The 23,799-nt window shown below is 40.6% G+C and overlaps 1 protein-coding gene across 3 annotated transcripts in view; it reads left to right on the forward strand.

Moving 5' to 3' along the window:
* LOC121280788 (ubiquitin-conjugating enzyme E2 D2-like) overlaps positions 1–23,523 on the forward strand; it is a 41,312-nt gene extending 17,789 nt beyond the window's left edge. Inside the window, exons 6-8 of one of the 3 annotated variants that reach the window (XR_005943710.1) lie at positions 1,894–2,018; positions 11,351–11,444; positions 21,940–22,040. Coding sequence is in view for 2 of the 3 variants with exons in the window: in XM_041192989.1 (XP_041048923.1) it covers positions 11,351–11,444; positions 15,581–15,629 (143 nt within the window). In the remaining variant the exon portion in view is untranslated. Of the gene's footprint in view, positions 1–1,893; positions 2,019–11,350; positions 11,445–15,580; positions 15,631–21,939 lie in introns of all 3 variants that reach the window. The other 2 variants (XM_041192989.1, XM_041193000.1) reach the window with 2 other exon arrangements.
* The last annotated feature ends 276 nt before the right edge of the window (positions 23,524–23,799 follow it).

Below are 23,799 nucleotides of genomic sequence, written 5' to 3' on the forward strand. Positions count from 1 at the left end.
TTTGTGAAAGAATTGGATATTGCAGAGTTTGGCAGCCTGGATGCTGAAGAACCAAATTTTGCAGAGTTCATAAATGAAATGGCTACGCTATCTGATGAATATGGAACTGAATCTGAGTCTACTTTGTTATGCAGTGCAGTAGCAGTTGATGCATTACCTCCTGGCGTCCACTGCTGTGTTCCATGAATTAGTGTCAGTGGGTAAAACTGCTTCTGTTATTTGCAATCCACTATCGAAGGTCAAATGATTTTAGTTGAAGATAAAGTTTTTTACTAAGATTTTTTACTTTTACCACATTAAAATAACTTGCATGAAATTTACAAAAAAAGCCTGTTCGTCATGTTAGCTAAACAGTGTTAAAATTAAGTTGCCTCTGCCTTTTTTTCCCTCTAATTTCTATCCTGATGGAATAGTAACATTTTTATTTAAAAAAAAAACTCGCGGGGAACAGGCATGTAACTTAAACTTGTGGAACCTGAAACCTATGCTAGGGTGTTCCTGGGTTGTGATTGGGATGCATTGTCAAAACAGAAGAAACTCTTCTCTGCATTTGGCTGCGCTGTACCTAACTTGAGAGTGCTTGATGGTGAAAATATATTTCCCTAGCACTGGGTCCCTTAAATATGACCAGTGACCAATGTTAACTGCTAACTTTAGTATCTTGACCCCAATTTTATTTAGCCATTTGGTGGAAGTAAGCAGTCAGGATTGTTTATGCGGTAGCAGGGGGAGGGTAGTTTGCATTACAGTTTTCTGATCAACTTTCCTTTGGTCATTAAAACTTTACTTTTGTTGGTGATGCTTTTTGGCAAATAAACTTTTACTAACAAAGTTTCCCCTGAATGGATATTAAAATGGTTAAAAAGTGTCCTCTTGCAAGAAGCTGGATGAAAACGTCGTAAATAATAAGTAAATTTTAGCAGCATTGCAAAAGTTTATCTCTAAACTAAGGCAATTAAAATGGACAGTAAGTTTTGAATTTTTTGTTTCGTTGGAAACTCAGCCCATAAAAGGCAGCAAATTGTTGAGCTGAAATTTCAAATCATAACGACCTGCAGCCAGACCTGGGTCCAAATTAATTTGGTTTCCTTTGTATATAATTTGAAGTACAATTTCTTCAGATTATTTCAGAATGTTTACACAAACTGGAAGCATTGCGTCAATTATATCACTATTTTTGCAAAGAACCTTGACATATTTTGCAAGCAAATGCATCATTACATTCATTACAAGAAATATTCCCCTTTACCAAGTTTTTTGTTCTATTGTGTTTTGTGTGCCATTGCACACTTCTGTAACACAGCTCCAATACATTGTTTGCACCTAATCGCAGTCAAATTTATTCCAACCTAAGCAAATTTAGTAGGCACATTTATTCTACCTCAGCTGACTGGATCATTCTCCCAGTTTGACTGGCAGACCTGACTTCCACTATCTTGACAGCTGCAGCGACCACAGACAAGTAAGTAAGTTTAAACAAACAAAAATAATGCAACGACTCCCAAGCAAAGTATAAATGTAGGGAAGTTTAACATTTTTAAATTTTACTTTCTGGTGGTTCCTTCAGTTACTGTCAGTTTGATATGTCACAACTTCTTAATGGACTTGTTGATTAGCTAAAGCCAGGGCACTGATCTGCAGCTTGACCAGTAGTCACATCTTGCAAAAAAGGACAAGCACTCAAACATTACAGCATTTACTTGTCCTTGTGTTTAAATGGCCCCAGAGCTGCCAAATATTCCTCCCACCCCAACTGCATTGTCCTCAATACCTGTGGGACAGGTTGAGTCTCATACCCTTCTTGCAGTTTGCAACTGCTTTTCTTTCTTCCCCCTTTGATAACATTCACCTACATTTGTGCTTCCCCTATTATTCTCTTCCCCTCCTATACAGTCATGATGCCCTTGCTGATTGAATCATCAGAGTACGAGGCTGGAGGTGGTGACTGACCCCTCACAGCATCACAAAAACAGTGAGGATACAGATGGAACTCTCCACCTGCCAAACCCCAACCCTGAGTAAGCAAATATATTTTTATATTTTTGGGGGGAGCTGGAATGGGAAGCACAAGTTTATTTCCATCCACTCATGAGAACATAAGTAGGAGCAGGAGTAGGCCACTCGGCCCCTTGAGCCTGCTCCGTCATTCAGTAAGATCATGACTGATCTGATTGTGACTGTAACTCCATTTTTTTCTGTGCCCCCCCCCCCCCCCCCCCCCCCCCCCCAAATAACCCTTGACTCCCTTGTTCTTGAGGTGAGGTGAGTGTAACTGCATTTGACATCAAGGCTACACTTTTGACTGAGTGTGGCATCAAGGAGCCCTAGCAAAACTGGAGTCACTGGGAATCAGGAAAAACTCTCCACTGGTTGGAGTCATACCTAGCACAAAGGAATATGGTTGTGATTGTTGGAGGTCAGTCTTCTCAGCTCCAAGACATCACTGCAGGGCCCTGACAATATTCCGGCAATAGTACTGAAGACTTGTGCTCCAGAACTTGCTGCGCCCCTAGCCAAGCTGTTCCAGTACAGCTACAACACTGGCATCTACCCGGCAATGTGAAAAAATTGCCCAGGTATGTCTTGTACACAAAAAGCAGGACAAATCCAACCTGGCCAATTACTGCCCCATCAGTCTATCTCAATCATCAGTAAAGTGATGGACGGGGTCATCAACAGTGCTATCAAACGGCACTTGTTTAGCAATAATCTGCTCACTGACGTCCAGCTTGGGTTCCGTAAGGGTCACTCATCTCCTGACCTCATTACAGCCTTGGTTCAAATATGGACATAAGAGCTGAACTCCCGAGGTGAGGTGAGAGTGACTGCCCTTGACATCAAGGCAGCATTTGATCAAGTGTGGAATCAAGGAGCCCTAGCAAAACTGGAGTCAATGGGAATCAGGGGGAAAACTCTCCACTGGTTGGAGTCTTAACTAGCACAAAGGAGGATGGTTGAGGTTGTTGGAGGTCAGTCATCTCAGTTCCAGGACATCACTGCAGGAATTCCTCAGGGTAGTGTCCTAGGCCCAACCATCTTCAGCTGCTTCATCCTTGACCTTCCTTCCATCATAAGGTCAGAAATGGGGATTTTGCTGATAGTTGCACAATGTTCAGCACCATTCACAACTCCTCAGACACTGAAGCAGTCCATGTCAAAGTGCAGCAAGACCTGGACAATATCCAGGCTTGGGCTGACAAGTGGCAAGTAACATTCATGCCACACAACTGTCCGGCAATGACCATCTCCAACAATAGCGAATCTAACCATCACCCCTTGATGTTCAGTGGCATTACCATCACTGAATCCCCCACTATCAACATCCTGTGGGTTACGATTGACCAGAAACTGACTGGACAAGCCATATAAATACTGTGGCTGCAAGAGCAAGTTAGAGGCTGGGAATCCTGGGATGAGTAATTCATCACCTCAAAGCCTGTAACTCCCCAAAGCCTGTACAAGGCACATGTTAGGAGTGTGATTGAATACTCACTCCCCTCTTGCCTGGATGAGCGACAACATTCAAGAAGCTTGACACCATCCCAGACAAAGCAGTCCAGTTGATTGACACCACATCCACAGACATTCACTCCCTTCACCACCAAAGCACAGTAGCAGCAGTGTGTACCATCTACAAAATGCACTGCAGGAATTTACCAAGGCTTCTTACAACACCTTCCAAACCCACAACCAAGGGCAAGGGCAGCAGATAGATGGGAACACCATCACCTGGAAGTTCCTCTCGAAGTCAATCACCATGCTGACTTGGAAATATATCGGCCGTTCCTTCACTGTCGCTGGGTCAAAATCCTGGAACTTCCTTCCTAACTGCACTGTGGGTGTACCTACACCACATGGATTGCAGCGGTTCAAGAAGGCAGCTCACCACCACCTTCTCAAGGGCAATTAGGAATGGGCAATAAATGCTGGCCAGCAAAGCCCACATTCTGTGAAAGATTTTAAAAAAAATTTAATCTAACTCAGCCCTCAATAAATTCAGTGAATTGGCCTGCACTGCTCACTGGGGAAGAGAATTCCAAACACTAATGACCCTCAGAGAAGAAATTCCTCCTCATCTCTGTCGTAAATAGGAGATCCATAGACTAATCATGCAACAGCCTGACATAGTCATCCTCACAGAATCACACCATACAGACATTGTCCCAGGCACCACCATCCCCACCTCACCAGAGGTGGCGACACAATGGTATACAATCGGGGGGGGGAGGAGTAGGGAGTTAGCTTGGGAGTTCTCAACATCGACCCTGGATCCCATGAAGTCTCACGGCATCAGGCTGTTGAGACAATCTGTGGGACAGCCCTCCCAATTTTGGGGAAGAGTACTACATCCCCAGCTCTCAGATGTTAACAGGGTCAATAGGGCTGGATGTGCTGCAGTTGTCATTTCTGGTGCCTGTGGCGGTCCATCCAGTTTCATTTTCGTAGTGGTTCGATACAACTGAGTGGCTTGCTAGGCCATTTCAGAGGGCATTTAAGAGTCAACCATATTGCTGTGGATCTGGAGTCCCACGTAGGCCAGACCAGGTAAGGACAGCAGGTTTCCTTCCTAAAGGGCATCAGTGACCCAGATGTGTTTTTACAACAATTGACAATGGTTTCACCATTAGCCTAGCTTTTAACTTCCAGATTTTTTTATTGAACTTAAATTCCACCAGCTGCTGTGGTGGGATTTGAGCCGGTGTCCCCTGAGCATTAGCCTGAACCTCTGGATTACTAACCCAGTGATATTACCTCCACGCCACCACCTCTCCTCAATTAGCAGTCCGTCACTACTCTTAACTCATTACTAATGCAGCATCTCTCAAACCATTGCTGACCGTAATCTGCAGGGTAAAGTGCTTGAATGGGACAGGAAACCTGCTGGTTACCACCTAATGTCTCCCCGATGAATCAGTGCTCCTCCATGTTGAACACCACTTGGAGGAAGCACTGAGGGTGGCAAGGGTGCAGAATGTACTCTGGGTGGGGGACTTCAATGTCCATTATCAAGAGTAGCTCAGTAGCACCACTACTGACCAAGCTGGCCAAGTCCAAAAGGGCTGCTGCTGGTTCTGTGGCAGATGGTGAGGGAACCAACGAGAGAAAAACCTACTTGACCTCGTCCTCACTAATCTACCTGTTGCAGATGTATCTGCCCATTATGGTATTGGTAGGAGTGACCACCACACAATCCTTGTGGAGACAAAGTCCTGTCTTTACTTTGAGGATACCCTCCATCATGTTGTGTGGCATAATCACTGTGCTAAATAGGATAGATTTCAAACAGATCCAGCAACTCAACTGGGCATCCATGAGACATGGTGGGCCATCAGCATCAGAATTGTACTCAACCATAATCTGTAACCTAGAAGTCCAGCATATTCCCCACTCTACCTTTGCTATCAAGCCGGAGGATTAACCCTGGTTCACTGAAAAGTGAGCATGCAAGGAGAAACACCAGGTGTCAATTTGATGTTACAACACAGGACTACCTGCATGCAAAGCAGCGGAAGCAGCATGCAATAGACAGAGCTAAGCAATCCCACAACCAACACATTCAGATCTAAGCTCGGCATTCCTGCCACATCCAGTCGTGAATGGTAGTGGACAATTAAACAATAACTAGAGGAGGAGGCTCCAGAAATATGCCCATCCTTAATGATGTGGGAGCCCAGCATATCAGTGCAATAGACAAGGCTGAAGTATTTGCAACAATCTTCAGCCAGAAGTGCTGATTGGATTATCCATCTCGGTCGCCTCCTGAGGTCCCCAGCATCACAGATGCCAGCCTTCAGCCAATTCGATTCACTCTACATGATATCGAGAAACAGCTGAAGGCACTAGATTCAGCAGAGGCCTTTGACCCTGACAACATTCCGAGAATTGTACTGAAGACTTGTGCCCTAGAACTAAAAGCGGGCCTAGCCCAGCTACAACATTGGCATCCACTCCACAATGTGGAAAATTGCCCAGATATGTCCTGTACACAAAGGACAAATCCAACCCGGCCAACTACATCCCCATCAGCCCACTCTCGATCATCAGAGTGATGCAAGGTGTCGTCAACAGTGCTATCAAGCAGCACTGATCCTCAGTTTGGGTTCTGCTAAGGCCACTCAGCTCCTGACCTCATTACAGCCTTGGTCCAAACATGGAGGAAAGAACTGAACTCAAGAGGTGAGAGTGATTGCCTTTGACACCAACGCAGCATTTGACCAAGTGTGGCAACAAGAAGCCCTAGCAAAACTTGAGTTGGTGGGAATCAGGAGAAATCTCTCTACTGGTTGGAGTCATATCCAGCACAAAGGAAGATGATTCTGGTTGTTGGAGGTCAATCACCTCAGTTCCAGGACATCATTGCAGGAGTTCCTCAGGGTAGTGTCGTAGGCCCAACCATCTTCAGCTGCTTCATCAATGAGCTCTGTTACATCATAAGGCCAGAAGTCGGGATGTTTGTGAATGATTGCACAATGTTTAGCACCATTTGCGACTCCTCAGAGATACTGAAGCAGTCCGTGCCCATATGCAGCAAGACCTGGACAATATTCAGGCTTGGGCTGACAAGTGGCAAGTAACATTCGTGCCACATAAATGCCAGGTAATGACCATCTCCAACAAGAGAGAATCTGCCCATCTCCCCTTAACATTCAGTAGCATTATCATCGCTGAATCCTTCACTATCAACATCCTGGGGGTTACCATTGACCAGAAACTGAACTGGACTAGCCATATAAATATTCTGGCTACAAGGAACAGGTCAGAGGCTAGGAATCCAGCGGCGAGTAACTCGCTTCCTGACTCCGCAAAGTCTGTCCACCATCTACAATGCACAAGTCAGAAGTGTGATGGAATATTCTCTGCTTGCCTGGATGAGTTCAGCTCCAACAACATTCAAGAAACTTGACACCGTCCAGGACAAAGCAGCCCGCTTGATTAGCAACCCTTCTACAAACATTCACTCCTTCCACCACCGACGCACGTTAGCAGCAGTGTGTACCATCTACAAGAAGCACTGCAGGAATTCACCAAGGCTCATTCGAGAGCACCTTCCAAACGATCTAGAAGACAAGGGCAGCAGATAGATGGAAACACCACCACTTTCCAGGCCGGCCGCCACCCTGACTTGGAAATATATCACCGTTCCTTCATTGTTGCTGGGTCAAAATCCTGGAGCTCCTTCCTGAACAGCACTGTGGGTGTACCTACACCACATGGACTGCAACAGTTCAAGAAGGCAGCTCACCTTCTCAAGGGCATTTAGAAATGGGCAATAAATGTTGCCCTAGCTGGAGTGCTACAAGGAATCAGTCCTAGGGCCTCAATTATTTACAATCTATATTAATAACTTGAAGGAGTGGGGGTGGGGCAGAGTGTAATGTATCCAAATTTGCTGCTAATATAAAAATAGGTGGGAGGGCATGTGATGAGGACATAAGAAATCTGCAAGGGGATATAGACAGGTTGAGTCAGTGAGCAAAAACTTGGCAGATGGGGTTTAATGTAGGAAAATAGTGTGAGGTCATGCACTTTGCTAGGAAGAATCAAAAGGCAGACTATTATTTAAATAGAGACTCCAAAAACGTGCAGCACGGAGGGATCTGGGTGTTTTTGTGCATGAAACTCAAAGTTAGCATGCAGGTGCAGCAAGTAATTAAGAAGGCAAATGGAATTTTGGCCTGTATTGCTAGGGGTTGGAGTTTAAAAATAGGGAAGTCTTGTTACAACTGTACAGGATGTTGGTGAGGCTGCACCTGGAGTACTGTGCACAGTTTTGGTCCCTGTATTTAGGAAAGGATATACTGGCATTAGAGGCAGTTCAAAAGAGATTCACTTGGCTGATTCTTGGGATGAATAGGTTGACTTATCAAGAATGGCTAAACAGTTTAGGCCTTTATACATTAGAGTTTAGAAGAATGAGGGGTGATCTTATTGAAATTCTGAGGGGTTTTGACATGGTAGATGTTGAGAAGATGTTTCACTAGTGGGGGAATCTTGAACTAGGGAACATAGTTACAGAATAAGGGAACGCTCATTTAAACTGAGATGAGAAGGAATTTCTTCTCTGAGAGTGGTGAATGTCTGGAATTCTCTACCCCAGAGAGTTATGGAGGCTAGATCACAAAGTATTTTAAAGAGGAGGTAGATAGATTTTTGAAATATCAGGAAGTTGAGGGCTATGAGGAGCTGACACGAAAGAGGAGTTGAGGCCTGGGGCAGATAAGCCATGATCTTAATGAATGGCGGGGCAGGTTTGAGGGGCCAAATGGCCTATTTTTTATGTTCTTATGTAGCCAGCGACACCCACATCCATTAATTGAATTTTTAAAAACTTGCCTGGGTGAGTGCAGCTCCCACAACACTCAAGAAGCTCAACACCGTCCAGGACAAAGCAGCCCACTTGATTGGCACCCCATCCACCACCTTAAACTTTCACTCCCTGCACCACTGATGCAGTGGCAGCAGTGTGTATCATCTACAAGATGCACTTCACCAACTCACCAAGGCTTCTTTACAGCACCTTCCAAACCTATGACCTCTATCACCTAGATGGAAAAGGGGAGCAAGCACATTGGAACACCACCTCCAAGCTCCCCTCCAAGTCTCTCACCATCCTGACTTGGAAGTATATCGCTGTTCCTTTACTGTTACTGGGTCAAAGTCCTGAAAACCCCTTTTTAAGAGCACTGTGGGTACACCTACACCACATGGACAACAGTGGTTCAAGAAGGGAGCATGCCACCACCTTCTCAGGCAATTAGGGATAGGCAATAAATGCTGGCCCAGCCAGCGACGCCCACATCCTATGAACGAATAACAAAAATTGCTGATGTGGTGTATTTGGATTTTCAAAAGGCATTTGATTAGATGGTGCGCAAGAGGTTATGATAAAGTTAGCACTTATGGCTTGAGGATAATATATTAACATGAATTGAAGATTGATTACTGGACAGAAAACATAGGAATCAACAGCTGATTTTCGAGTTGGCAGGTTGTAATTAGAGGGGAACTGCAAGGATCAGTGCTTGGATCTTGACTATTTACAATGTGTACCAGTAATTGAGATACAGTGTTATGTGTCTAAATTTTCTGATGGTGCAAAGTTAGGTGGGAAAGTAAGCAGTGAGGAGATCACAAAGAAGCTGCAAAGGGATATAGATAGGCTAAGTGGTCAAAAACATGGCAAAGGGATTATAATTGGGGAAATTTGAAGTTATCCATTTTGGAACTAAATGTAGTTAAAGCAGAATATTTTTTTAAATTGTGAGAAACTGGGAAATGTCATTTGTAGCAACCTGAGTGACCTTGTACATGAAACAAAGTTAACAGGTAGGTATAGTAAGCTAAAGCAAATGGTATATTAAACTTTTATTACAATGGATTACAAAAGTGAATAAGTCACTACAATTGTATAGCACCTTGGTGAGACTACGTGAAATATTGTACACAGTTCTGGTAAGGATATACTTGCCTTAGAGGGAGCGCAGTGAAGATTCACAGAATAGATCCTTTGGATAACAGGATTGCCTATGAGGAGAGATTTGTGTAAACTAGGCCTATATTCCCTATAATTTTGAAGAATGAAATATGATCTAATTGAAATGTATAAAATTCTTAGTTATCTTAACAGGATAGATGCTGGGAGGATGTTTTCACTGGCTGGAAAATCTAGAACTAGGGTCATGGCCTCCGAATAAGGGGTTGGCCATTTGGAATGGAGATGAGCTGTTTCTTCAGTCAAAAGATTATGGATCATTGAAATTTTCTACTCTAGAGAGCTGTAAGTTCTCAGTTTTTGAGTATGTTCAAGACAGAATTGATTGGATTTTGGTTGCTAAGGAAGTTGAGGGATATGACGGTGCAGGAAAGTATAGTTGAGGTAGGTGATCAGTCATGATTTTATTGAATGATGGAGGCTCAAGGGATGAATGGCTTATTTTCCTGTTATTTCTTCTGTTCCAAAAGGGTCTAAAAATGAAATTCCAATCTGCAAATTTCATTGAGCAAAAGATTAAGCTACGTATCACCTGGAGGCCTATATGTTTTGACAAGTAGACTTTGTGAAGTTGAAGGGAACTATGTCACCAGAATAAGAGCATTACATTGTGCACTTCTATGCTTCTAAAGTAGATTTTCATTGGATTTATGGTAAAGCCACAAAACCTCTGCTGTTATTATTCTGAGTTTTACTTAGCAAGAATAATCTCTATTTGGAACTATGTAACCTGTGACTACCCAACTTTGTTTTCTCACTGTAGTCCGCTTCATTTTTTTTCTATTTAATCTTCTTCCATGAAGCATGAACAGGAAAGCATTCTACAGGTATCCTTGCTCTCCAGTAATTTGTGCAATTTTCCCTTCACTTATCCAGTAGGCTAGCAGCAATTTCAGTTGTTGGTAACCTTGACTTTCTTCTCTGTACCCCTTGTAATGAAGTCTAGATGTGCCAAGGTAAATTGAAGTACCACTTTGGGATGAGTTCAGTTACCTCAACGCAGACCTGAAGTAGCAGTTTTTATTTTATTTTAAAATTACATGTCTTAAATATAGAAGCACAAAAAAAATGAGACTAATAACACAGGAAACACACGGGAGCTGAGATAGGTAATTTGTAGAAGACTCATTCGCATCTTGTTTCAGTGAAACCTGCTGGTACAGAGTTACCATTAGGCTGGGAGTTATCATAGCTATCAGCTTCTCGGCACAATTCAAACCCAAGTCGCAGTTTTATTGCACAAGTTTTAGAAAAACCTATCATGGAATCATATTCAGTTATGTAAGTGATAGAATTTATCTTGGACTTTGAACATCCAGCGGGCTGAGGCTCGTTTCTGCTGTATAACCACGTAACTAAATATCACGTCAACTCTACATGTTGCACAACAAAATTCATTCTAGGATATCCTGTAATTAAGTAATCTCACATGATGAACACTAGCTAGAGAGATCTTTGGAATCTGTTCTGAGCTGTGTATTTTGAAAGTAAAAACCTTCAAAGGGACATTGGGCAACAAAGTAAGTGGATTGAGACATTAACATTTGATGGAATATCAACTCAGATTTCAATTTTCCAGTATATTTTCTCCAAGTGCAGATGTATCGATAACTGCTATCCTTGACAAATTCATATTTAATTTGCACTGAAGGCTGTAAGAACATGCTGAAGAAGAAATGTTGACTTGGATATTACACAACTTAGCCGGTTTTTTCTTGTACAACAAGCTTTGTTTCATATCCAGAGGAATGTAGACTTCAAACTAGAATAAACAGTAAATGTAAAACTGTTTCAGAAGAGAAAAAAAAGCTTGCTGATTGTAGCATAAAACTGAATTGCTTATTATTTCTTTCGCAGTTCTATTGTCCATTTGTTCACTGTTATGTGATCCAAACCCTGATGACCCATTAGTGCCAGAGATTGCACGTATCTACAAAACAGATAGGGAAAAGTGAGTATCCTTAAAAAAGCATTGCTCAATGTTGAATTTTGAATGTTTTTAAGTGTGCAGTCTTCTGATTCCACTTTATACAGTGTCATGTGGGATATTTTGTGTAAAACTCAATGCTTTGGATGGTAAAACTTCATGGGGAGATTAAATGCAATGATGTTTTAATGTATTTGACAAGGTTGCTCAAGGAACTAGGTTGTAGTGGGCCATCACTTTGGTGCTGAAAGAAGCATTGGAGCACTGTAATAAGTATAGTATCTAATTTGGAATAGGAGGAAAGTATAGTCTCAACAGTTTACTGAAGATGATTTGAAATGCAATAAAGCTTTGTAAGTTTCTTAGTTTCTAGTATGCCAAATCATGATGCCTTGATTTGGTTCTCAGAAATGTTCAGTTCTAGCTAGGTTGTATTCATCTGGCCTGTTCAGATTTCTAGTTCACCTGTTCCAGTGATCATTCTGCATTCAAATGTGACCTCCTACAAATTGTGCAACCTTTTTGAAACCCCTTCTTCCCCCACACTGCCTCAACTAGCTTCTTCATCTCTGTGGCACCACCACCGAGTAGGTCAAGGTTTGTGAACATACCAATTAGGAGGAGGAGTAGGCCACTCGGCCCCTCGAGCCTGCTGTCTATTCAATAAGATATTTATTTTTCTGCTGAGGTTTTTCGTGTATCTGCAAGTGCTGGCAGGCATCTGTAAATGTTTGTTAGGACTGCCACTGTAAGCAAGCTTCAAAAGACCAAGTTGTTTGGGGCAAATGTTCCAGTGAAATATTGAAGTCTGGCAAGACTCTGGGAGGCCATGTTCAGCTTGCATTCCACATTCCATAGCATTCCCACCACTTAGTTGTGCAGTGTAAGATTCTATTTGTGGACATGGCTGTTATACTGTAGGTGAGAAAGGCTGCCCAAATGTTTGGTGTTGATATTATGTAAAGCAATTCCAAGAACCTTGAAATCTTTGGTATTTAAGTAGTACTGGTGCCATGTGTCACTTTCTAGGTAGAGGCTGCTGCTATGGTCAGTTTCTAGGCCTGTGGAAGTGGATGTATGTTGCACTTCAAAAATGGCCCAGGGATTCTGGTGGTGCTATAGAATTTTAGCACTTTTTTATCCATTTAAAAAGCATCCAAGAAAGTTACGATTGTTTCTGAAAGTCACCTGACAATCTTGGATGAGCCAAACCAGTGGAACAGGATTCCCGAGCATCAGCCAGGTCTCTAATGTTAAGCTCCAGTAGCTGTTTGGCAATAAAAACCGAAACCACTACAGCCACCTTCAGTTTTATTTCTTTTTTTTTCTCTTCCTCCTCCAGCTTTATCGATAGTTTAAAATTACATTTCTAATAGTTCTAAGACTTCAGTTGCTTTCACCTTCTATCTTAAAAAAACTGATTTCAAGTAAATGATTCTTTACAGTAGCCTAATTGTATTATTTAAAAATAACACCTTGATTTTTGTGAAAACACATTGGTGCATAAAACTCCCTACAGAGTACATTTGTCTCATCTGTTATCCCTTTTATACATCCAAACGGGTACTTAGGTTATTAACTGATAATTAGCAATTGAACTCCTTGTGAGTTAACTGTCTCCTTCCCCAACAACTAAGCCCACAGTGTGCGCACTGCAACATTGCTTTCTGAAAGCAGACCTCGATCAATGACTGCCTCCGAGGAGGCCCTGAAAGAATGTCACTTGCACACTTCCTATGGATGGACATTCTGGGAAGCTGTATATTTTTCAGAAATTGAATGAAAGCAAGGTTACCATTAACATGCTTGATTTATAAAATGGACTTGTAATGAGCTTGGATTCACTTGCAAAGATGCTTCAAGGCATTGCTGTTGGTAATGGGGACTAACTACATGGCTTTAATGCCAACTACTGTCCAACCCTCCCCAAGCAGCACTGTGCACTGTGGGTATAACGGTAGCCAACTGGATTGAAAAGAAGCTTTTGGGGACCACCCTTTTTGGTGTTGTCCAAATTCTAGACAATACTTTCAAATGGGCATGTCTGACTGTTCATATGAAACAGGAAATAGTTTGTCAAAAGACCTTGGCCAGTTTGTTTTGTTGATGGAGCTATGATTGGCATGTGTTTCTGTATAGAGGGGCCCTAGTTAATGCTGATTGAGAGTGCACCATGGATCCTTACAATACTGGGTTGAATCAAAGAACCGCTGGTGGTAACCCTGGGGGTAACCAATGATTGTCTACACTGAGTCTGGTTAGTGTTCTTGCACAGAGCTGTATGTTTTGGAAAGCATTGTTTTAAAGCACTTTTTAAAACTAAAGTTAGTCCTATAGTTTTGACATTGGGATGGTTAGCTTTGATTTGCGTTTTGAATGGAATTAGTTAATGTATCTGCAGTTGATGCTCTGGAACCTCGTGGTGTTACCTGGATGGAATAGATTATGCTGAATTGGATTCCTTGTCAAACTTTCTCCAGCTTTAAGTCTGCTTAATGCAGTTTTGTCTGGTGTGAATTGAAGCTCCTTGTGGGTGTCATTTTTTGGGTCTTTTTTTTAGACCAGGCTCTGCTTGTGGCAATTATCTGTGATAAATGTGATCCAGTCATTATTTTCTTAATTTGTAAGAATTTGAAATGATTAAAGTCAAGAGTCAACCATATAGCTGTGGGCTTGGGGTCACAGGCAAGATGAGATAAGGATGGCTGATTTTAGGGGAGGTAATGACGTTGTTGAATTGTCACTGGACTGGTAACCAGAGACCCATGCTAATGCTCTGGGGACTCTGTTTTGAATCCCACCATGGCAGATGGTGGAATTTGAATTCACTAAAAATCTGAAATTGAAAGCTTGATGATGACCATTTTAAAAAAAAACAATGTCAATTGTCGGAAAAATCCATCTGGTTCACTAATGTCCTTTAGGGAAGTAAATCTGCCATCCTTACCTGGTTTGGCCTACATGTGTCTCCAGACCCACAGCAATGTGGTTGACTCTGAAATGGCTGAGCAAGCCATTCAGTTCATGGGCAATTAGGGATGGGCAATAAGTGCTGGCCTAGCTGGTGACGCCCACATCCTATTAAATAATTTAAAAAAATTCCTTCCCTAAAGGACAGTATTGAAAGCGATGGATTTTTATGACAATCCAATAGTTTTGTGGTCACCAGTAGTGATACTGTCCTCACTTTTTATTCCAGATTTATTTATTAACTGAATTTAAACCTTCCAGCTGTTGTGGTAGGATTTAAACTCATGTTTTTGGATCATTAGTCCTGGCCACTAGGCTAATTATAAAACTATGCTACTGTTCCCTCATTTAATGTTGAAAGTATAAACATAAATTGCTTACAAGAGCAACATTTTATGTTGACACGTTACAGAATTTTGTAACTCCTAAAGGGAGGAGAGAGAAAATTTGAGTTGGATAGAGTAGAAGAGATGGCTATATTTGCATAATTTCTCCTCTTGCCCCTCCCACGCTCACGCCAAGGTCAGGATGAACATTTATTCCATGAGGAAGCGATGAGATATTTATTCTGCAGTCCGGAACCTTGGCAGGGATCCTTGCTTTTTTTTTGCCAAAAAATCAGGATCTGTTTTTGAAAAGTGAACCTGTTATCTCACTTTTGCATTTTTATATTTCCCTGGTTTTGAGAGTTTTTTGTCTCTGCTGGCAGTATGCTGGTTACTGAGAAGTGTGTAGTTTGATTTACTGTAAAGGCAGCTATCCTGTTTTGTACAATGGAGTGTAAAGGTAACAATAAATTCAGGTATCCCTTTGTTAGAAATATAATTTGTATGTCACATGTAAATGCTGTAAAAGAATACCAAGAGACTGTAAATGTTGGCAATCAAATAAAAACAGAAAATGGTGGAATCGTTCAGGTTTGGCAGCATCTGTGGAGGAAGAAATAGCATTTCAGGCCGATTTTTCCATATAACAGCATGATACTGCATTATAATGCCTTGTTTAGTGGTACAGTATCAGTTGTTAAAAGCATGACTAAGCTATGAGGTAGTTGCCTATAAGCATACTGTTGCTCTTGCTGATGAAATTGAAGCTAGCCATACTCCTGTGTGGGAAAATTGGAGAAAATCCTATGGTTCTAAAATCTTCAAATTTGTAGGTCTGACTTTTGTGCTTGTCAACCTTAATAGGTACAACAGACTAGCAAGAGAGTGGACAGAAAAGTATGCAGTGCTCTAGGGTAAGGTGTTTGCTGCTTTTGAAACCCAATGCACATCCATAGCAAGATTCTCTTGAACTAAATATTTCTGCTTGCTGGCTTACGGAATAATCAGAGATGAACTAACTCATCAGACATGCGTTTTGTTTGTTCAGAAGGTAGAGAAAAAGGAGCAAGGATTGACTCGCCTTTTCTTAATAGGTGCACATTAATGCATGTGAAGTTTTAGGATGCTTGACCTTTTAGGCCACAGCAGTACTAGAGTGTAAAATTACTGGTGTCCTGTGGTCCTGGTGTTTTAGTAGCACAACTGGATATTTTAATATTTAAGTTTAAATTTCAGGTTTAGAAGTAAATTGTTCAGTTTGGAGATTATTGATGTGGAACCCCTATGGCTCTCTCATTGCTTTGCTGCTTCTGCCAATGCATTTTATTTTATACCATTAACATTGTGGACATGTACATTAACTAGCAAGATTTATTTGAAGTCTAATTTGACAATTAAGAATTCTCCCTGTGGGCTAGTATTGGCTTACCATGTTCTCCACATTAAAATATTAGTGTTGCTTAAACATTGGATGACATCCAGCAATGGGATAGATAAACAGGTTAACCTTAACCACAGTCTAGGTAGCCTATTAGTTGTGGAGAAATTTTTGGAATTCATGATTTATGAAATAAATTAGTGAACACTTATAAATGCACAGATTAATCAAAATTACCCTCTGTTTTTTGAGGTGTGGCTAGATGAATGAAATACAGTAGATGTATTTACAGAAGGTTTTCATATGGTTCAAGAGGCTTGTTAGGGTGTATCATCTGAGGGAATATGGCACCCTGGCTAGTTGACAGAAATCAGTGAAAATGGGTGTTAGGATTGAAATTGTTTTACTCCGGGCATCAGGGCTCGGTCCACTTTTGAGCTTGTTTTATGTTTTGGCTTGGTTAGAGAGAACAGAATCTCAAAGCTGCTGACACAAGTAGATTATTTACTTATCGTTCATGGGATGTGAGGGTCACTAGCTAGGCCAGCATTTATTGCCCATCCTTAATTGCCCTTGAGAAGGTGGTGGTGAGCTTTCTTGTTAGAGGTGCTGCAGGCCATGTGGTGAGAGTGCACCAACAGTGCTGTTAGGTAGGGAGTTCCAGGTTTTTGACTCTGCAAGCATGAATACTATAAGACTTTAGGAAGACATAAGGAATAGACAATTGGCAGTTGCATTTCAATGCATGTGAGGTTGGAAGAGAATTGAGTGCGAGTAAACACTTGTTGGAAAGATGCTGAAGGAATTTGATAAATAGACGCCTCCGGGTTCAAATACAAGTACAGGTGCAGGTTGATGGTCATAAGGCCAATGGCATTTTGAATTTTGTATATGGAGACAGCACACACTAAAAGAACATTGAAACCCACAAAGTGTATATTGTGGATTCACCAGGGTTAAAGAGATGGGATGTCTTAGTTGGAGGAAAGATTTGTGATGCTGGAAATATTTTGGCTGGGACAGAAATCTGAAATGAGATTTGATTTTTACATTGGCGTGTATATGGAAAGACTATTCCTTGAGATTATGGAGTTACGACAATGTAAAATTGTCATTAAAACTAAGGAAAGGGCTAAGGGAAAAAATGTCTTCCAAGCAGAGGGTTGCTGAGGCAGAGACCATTGCATCTTTTAAAGAGAAATTGAGTAAATATTTGAATTTGAAGAAGATGTCGAGAGGGTGGGGCAGAGAGATTTGTTTTGGATTGTATTAGCACAGAGCTGGTAAAGACATGATGACACAGGAGCTTTCTGTGCTCTAAATGTCTAGTTTCATCGGAAACTCTTGCTGAAGCAGGAAATACTTGTTGCATTGAAGTTATCTTTGTCATAGTCTGGTAACTGCTTTATTCAGATTTTTCTTTCAATGTGCTCAATTAGGGGTTGCTGAGCTTTTTTAGCTAGAACTTTTTCTTAAATTGCCTAAAGTAAAATCAATTTGAAGCTGCAAGATGAAAATTTAGCATTTCTAAACCAAATACTTGATAAATTGCCAAGTGTCTCTGGTAGGATGAAGAACTTGCATATATGATAAAAAATACATTGAATTTATGTATCAATTAAAATTGACCCAACTGAGTTGTGTTTTTTGATGTTTCTTTGTATTATAATTTTGTCAGTAAAGTCACCTTTAAAACAAACTAACTTAAGATTTACAGAATTAAGACTATTATTTTGATCATTGGTTCTCATGATGAAAAAATCTTCTAGTAGCACATTTGGATTCATTTATTGGCTTGGCTGTATTAGAAACAATAATAGTCTCAACCATAAAACCTGTTCCTTGAACCAAAGGCATCATCTATAACCATGGTATAGCTATAACATGCCAACAAGTTGATTTAAGCACAATGTTTTTCATTTAAATAATCATTCAAAGCCATAAAGTGCAGCATAATGATTAGCATTTCATCCATGCAATAAAACCACTGCTCTTACTCTTTTTGACTGAATTTTTTGAAGGCTTTTTTCAAGTTAATGTAATCCAGCTGGGCAAGGTTGGAAGTCACAAATGAAATTTGAAGCACCACGTGCAGGCTGCTGTAGTGCTGGATGAAAATTGTGAGATAGAGACTGAAATGATTGACACATTTTAGAAGTAAAAACTGTTAAAACAAAAAAATTGAGTGTGATTTGAAATGGGATACTGTATGGATTCTAGTTTGGCCATTCCATTTGTATGAACAATATGAATGACCAAGTTAATTTGTTTTGTTCATTGTATTTTACTTGTCTTACTATTTATCATACCATTTGTGAAATTAGGATCTTCTCTGACTCGTGTTGAATCAGAGGGTGAGGCAAAGTACTGACTAATCAGCTCATTCTAGTTTCTGGTTGTAAGTGGATGTTCCAGAGACAGTAGTAAAGTGCATGTCTGGACCATGATACTATCCGCTGTTTTAGGATTTTCTATGAAATACTGGTGTAATTTTTTTCAGTATTGTGGGGATAATGGGCATTCAAATGGAATTAATGTGTCAGATTTAATTGTCTTTGAAGTATAATGTAATTTGTAATTGTAAACATTTTTCTGAAGTGTTTTAGTTTCAGAAAACTAAAATTTACTCAGTTTGAATTGCTTTAAAAATATTTTAGTTTGGTGCACACTGTGCAAAGTTTGCAGATAACACAAAAATAGGTGGGAAGGCAAGTGGTGAAGATGACTGTCTACAGACAGCAATAGACAGGTTAAGTGAGTGGGCAAAAACGTGGCAGGTGGAATATAATGTGGGAAAATGTGGGGTTATGCACTTGGACAGCAAGAATAGAGGAGCTGAATATTATTTAAATAGAGAAAGACTGCAGAAAGCTGCAGCACAGGGATTTGGGAGTCCTTGCATGAATCACAAAAAGCTAACATGCAAGTTCAACAGGTAATAGGGAAGGCAAGTGGAATGTTGCCCTTTATTTCAAAGGGAATGGAGTATAAAATAGGGAAGTCTTGCTAAAACTATACAAGGCACTAGTTAGACCACACCTAGGATACAGTGAACAGTTTTGGTCCCCTTATCTAAGGAAAGATATACTAGCATTGGAGGCAGTCCAGAGAAGGTTCACTAGGTTGATCCTGGTATGGAGGGATTTTCTTATGAGGGGAGTTTGAATCGGTTGAGCCTGTGCTCATTGGAGTTTAGAAGAATGAGAGGCGACCTTATGAAACATAAGTTTCTCAGGGGGCTTGGTGGTAGATGCAGAAAGGTCGTTTCCCTTTGTGGGAGAGACTAGGACCAGAGGGCATAATCTCAGAGTAAGGGGGCACCCATTTAAACAGATGAGGAGGAATTTCTTCTCTGAGAGTAGTGAATCTGTGAAATTCTTTACCGCAGAGGGCTGTAGAGGCTGGGTCATTAAGTATATTCAAGGCTGAGACAGACTTTTAATCAGTAATGGAATCAAGGATTATGGAGAAAAGGCAGTAAAGTGGAGTTGAGGATTATCAGATCAGGTATGATTTCATTGAATAGCGGAGCAGACTCAATGAGCCGAATGGCCTGCTTCTGCTCCTACGTCTTATGGTCTAAAAGGTATAATGGAGTGGAAGAATGCCTTGTGCAGACCTGTGGTTATGTGGTTTTCCCTCTTTCCTTCTCGACCTGTCTGCTGCCTTTGACATGACTGACCACACCATCCTCTTCCAAACCCTCTCCACTATTGTCCAGCTGTTCAGGACTGCTGTTACCTGGTTCTTATCTAACTAATCATAGCTAGGTATCACTTGCAGTGGCGTGGCTTGTCTTCCTGCTGCCACACAGTCACCTCTGGTGGTCCCCAAGGATCTGTCCTTTGGCTCCCTCCTTTTTCTTACCTACTTGCTGCACCTCGGTGACATCATCTGAAAGCACAGCGTTAGTTATCACGTGTACGCTGACAACACCCAGTTCTACCTCACCACCTCTCTCAACTCTCCCACTGCTGTTAAATTATCAGACTGCTCATCTGACATTCTGTACTGGGTGAGCAGAAATTTTCTCCACTTAAACGTCGGGAAGACTGAAGCCATTATTTTCAGTCCCCACTCTGTTCCCTAGCTACAGACCTGGCAACAATCTGAGATTAAATCAGTCTGTTCATAACCTGGATCCTGAGATGTGCTTCTGGCCACCTGTGCGTCATCACTCTGACCACCGAATTCCACATCTGTAACATGGCCTAATTTTTTCCTGTTGTTTCAGCGCATCCGCTGAAACCCTCATTCATGATTTTGCTCCCTCTGGACTTGGTTATTCCAATGCTTTTCTGGCTAGTCTCCCACATTTCACCCTCTGTAAATTTGAGTTGATCCAAAACTCTGTCTTTGTGTTCAGTAACAAGTCCTGTTACTCTTATCGTTTTGTGTTGCTAACCTACATTGGTTCCCAGTGAAGCATCATCTTGATTTTAAATTCTCATCCTTGTTTTTAAATTCTTCCATGAACTCACCCCCATCTCTAATCTCCTTCAGCCCCACAACCTTCCTCCCTGTGTTCATCCAATTCTTGCTTCTTGAACATCCCTGATTTTAATTCCTCCACTATTGGTTGTTACATCTTTAGCTGCCTTAGCCTTAAGCTCTCTACGTCTACCGGCTCTTTACCATTTTTTTGTCCTTAAAACTTAACTTTGACCACTCTTTTGGACAGCTGGCAAAATATATCCTAAGTGGCTCACTGTTTTACTTTGCTTTATAATGCTTCTGTGCTTTTTAACTAAATTGTTGAAAGTGGGGGAACTGGGCATGTGTGGCAACTTTTAGGTCTGCAGTGACTGGAAGGTGATCGTATAGTATTCGTACACTTGTTCCCTTACCTTAGTGGAAGTGTTACATTTTGGAAAGTTCACGAATCAGCCATCTGACTAAGGGGCAGTTATAATGATGCAGAAGTGGAAATTACCAGTGTAATGGTGCTTTAGGTAGAGCCAGGCATGCAGGTTGGAAGAAATAAATCGTTCCAAAATAGAGGTCCTGGGCAAGATTAAATTGTAGCAGTATCTTTTTTTCAATACTGAATATGGATGAAACATGCAGAGAATTATGCGTTTTATACTTAGGGGGAATGAGCTGGAATTTCAGGAGCTGCAATGGCCGGAGTGCTCAAAATGGAGACACGCTTCCTGCGATTGATTAGAATTTAGAGCTGCGATGGTTTACCCATTTTGTTTTTATATTCCTTTAATGAAGGATCCATGAATGATATTGGATGTGTTGAGTTAATTATGAGTGGGGAAAATGAGAGTTTCAAATGAAAATGGAATCTTGCTTCATGAAGGAGGAGGATTAGCAATGAAGCAGTTGTGTTAGGAATAAGAGAAAGTAGTTTATAGGCAGCCTTACATCTGTTTGCATGTAGCGGAGAGTGAGCTGCTGGCTGTAATGGAGCTTTGGTGCTTATGTTTGTAAATGGCTCTGATTATCTATTGCTCTGACATGTAATTGTTCTCCGTTTGAAATTCTGGGCTTTCTCTAAATTCCACATTTTTAGGGGACGGGAATATGGTGTCATCTAAATCCTCTTGCTCATTTTGCCAAAACATGCACCAGGATCGAGGTCTCAAGTGGAAAGCAGAGGAAAAAGTGTGTTCTGACTGCCCCTAATCTAGCCTCTGCTTCAAAGTGTGATTTAATTGTTAACAATAGATAGTTGAATCTTGCTCCTCAATTGAACCTTGTGTTGGTGCTTGAATTTGTTGCCTTGACCTGTGTGCTTCCAGAAAAGCTTTTTGTGACTTGGTATGTACAATAAACCTGTTCCATATAAGTTGATCAAAAGGTAAAATCATGTCTCTCATTCTCTCTCCACTTGCAGGTATAACAGAATAGCCCGAGAGTGGACTCAGAAATATGCAATGTGATACCTTGGAATTCAAATATCTTGCATTATAGCTGAAATAAACTTTAAATTACTGATTTTTGGTTTTCTATTTGGCTGCTCCCATATAAGACCACATCCTTCATTCCACCATCCACATGCTCTTGAGAAAACAATTTAGTACTTCCTGCTTCGACAAGATCAGCTCTCTGAATTTCTAATGTACTTTCATCAATCATCTGAAACTCTGACCTCCTTTATAAATGGAGCATGTGTTAAGTGGCCAATACCTTCATAATAACTTGGTTATGAGACTAAAAGCATTCCTCGTTGCTGTAACGGTGGTGCTTTTCTTTTTTTTACTTGAAATTGAATAGGTCAGCAGTTTAACTCTATCATTAAAGGATTGCTGATTTGTTGGACAGCATTTTTAATTTTCCCCAAATAAAATGGCATTTGAGTTTATTTACTTTATGCTCATAACTTTGTTATCATGGTGGATTGGTACAGGATGTTATAGTGTCAGCATTAATTAAAATATCCTCTGTATTTTATGCATGTGTTAATAAAAGGAATGACTTAAGGTTTTTGGTTTTGCGCAGAATGGAAATGGAAGTTGCTGTCTCCCTACTTTCCCAAATGGACTAGCTCAGATCATTTTTGTAAATTTCATTTATAGTACTGCTTTTTAAAAAAAAAAATTACAGCTATTAGTTAATCTGTTTTCCAGAACACTTTTACATGGCACTGAATTATGATTCAAATCTGTTGGTTGACTGATCAACTAATAGCTCATATTCATTGGGTTTTTCTTTTTAATAAAGTTGCATAAACCAATTTTAAGTAGCCTGAATGAATGCAGTACAACTTGCTTTCTTTTAGTCATTTCAACATAGCTGTATGTCTTTAGTGTGCAGCATTTCAGATTATTTGTAAAAGTGGGCTGGAGCCTCAAACTGTTTGTGATGTGCAAATTGAAATATTTTGCAAAACAATTCTAACTAGTGGTTTTAAATGCCTTAATGCTGTATCTTGAAATACACTGTTCTACATCATGTTCATGCTTAATGTATGATAACACTGATTTTTATTTTTACACTAAAAAGTAATTCCAGAAATTAATTGGCAGATGTAAGCTTACAGAGCTTTGATAGGAATACAGTTTGTACTGTCTAAGCAATGAGTAGCACACATGCTGCTATAAACCATTTTATATATCTGCTCAAAGCTATATTATGGGATTGTCACTAGTTTCAACAATGCAAGTGTTCTTTCTTGAGAGACCAGCTCTTATCTGTTAAATGATAATTTAGCGAATGGAAGCCAGGAGTTGCAACTTGAAATGCAAATTTTTACCCCATCCATCCATCCACCCACTTTGCACTTGAGTTTTTGCAGTTTAAGATCTCTCATTTTAATTGGATAAGAGAGGCGGAACAATTACTTATCATTAGTTATGCTTCATTTTAAATTTTTTTCAAAGTGTGGATATTTTTGATACAAGAACTCTTTACGTCTTGAACTGTTATATAAACTTGTGTAAATCTGAAGATGCAGTAATTAAAATATTACTGAAATGAAGTAGCAAGGGTTTCAGAACTGTATTAGCAAAAGTGAATTTTAACTTTAATTTAGAACATTATAAATGTGTAACTTTGGAACTTAACTGAGGCTAAAACCTGCTAGACTGGTTTTAGTTTTGGCCTTGGCAGTTACATGCTTACGGCTAATTGTAAACTTAGTCAATGGTACTTGTTCCAAGCTTGATAATGACAGCGTATGAATGCTTGTAGGTATTTTAACTTCCGGCGAAACTTGAAGCACTGAGAGGAATTTGGAAACGGTGGCATGGAAGAT

Source organism: Carcharodon carcharias, chromosome 1 (genome assembly GCF_017639515.1).
Source record: "Carcharodon carcharias isolate sCarCar2 chromosome 1, sCarCar2.pri, whole genome shotgun sequence".
NCBI lineage: Eukaryota > Metazoa > Chordata > Chondrichthyes > Lamniformes > Lamnidae > Carcharodon > Carcharodon carcharias.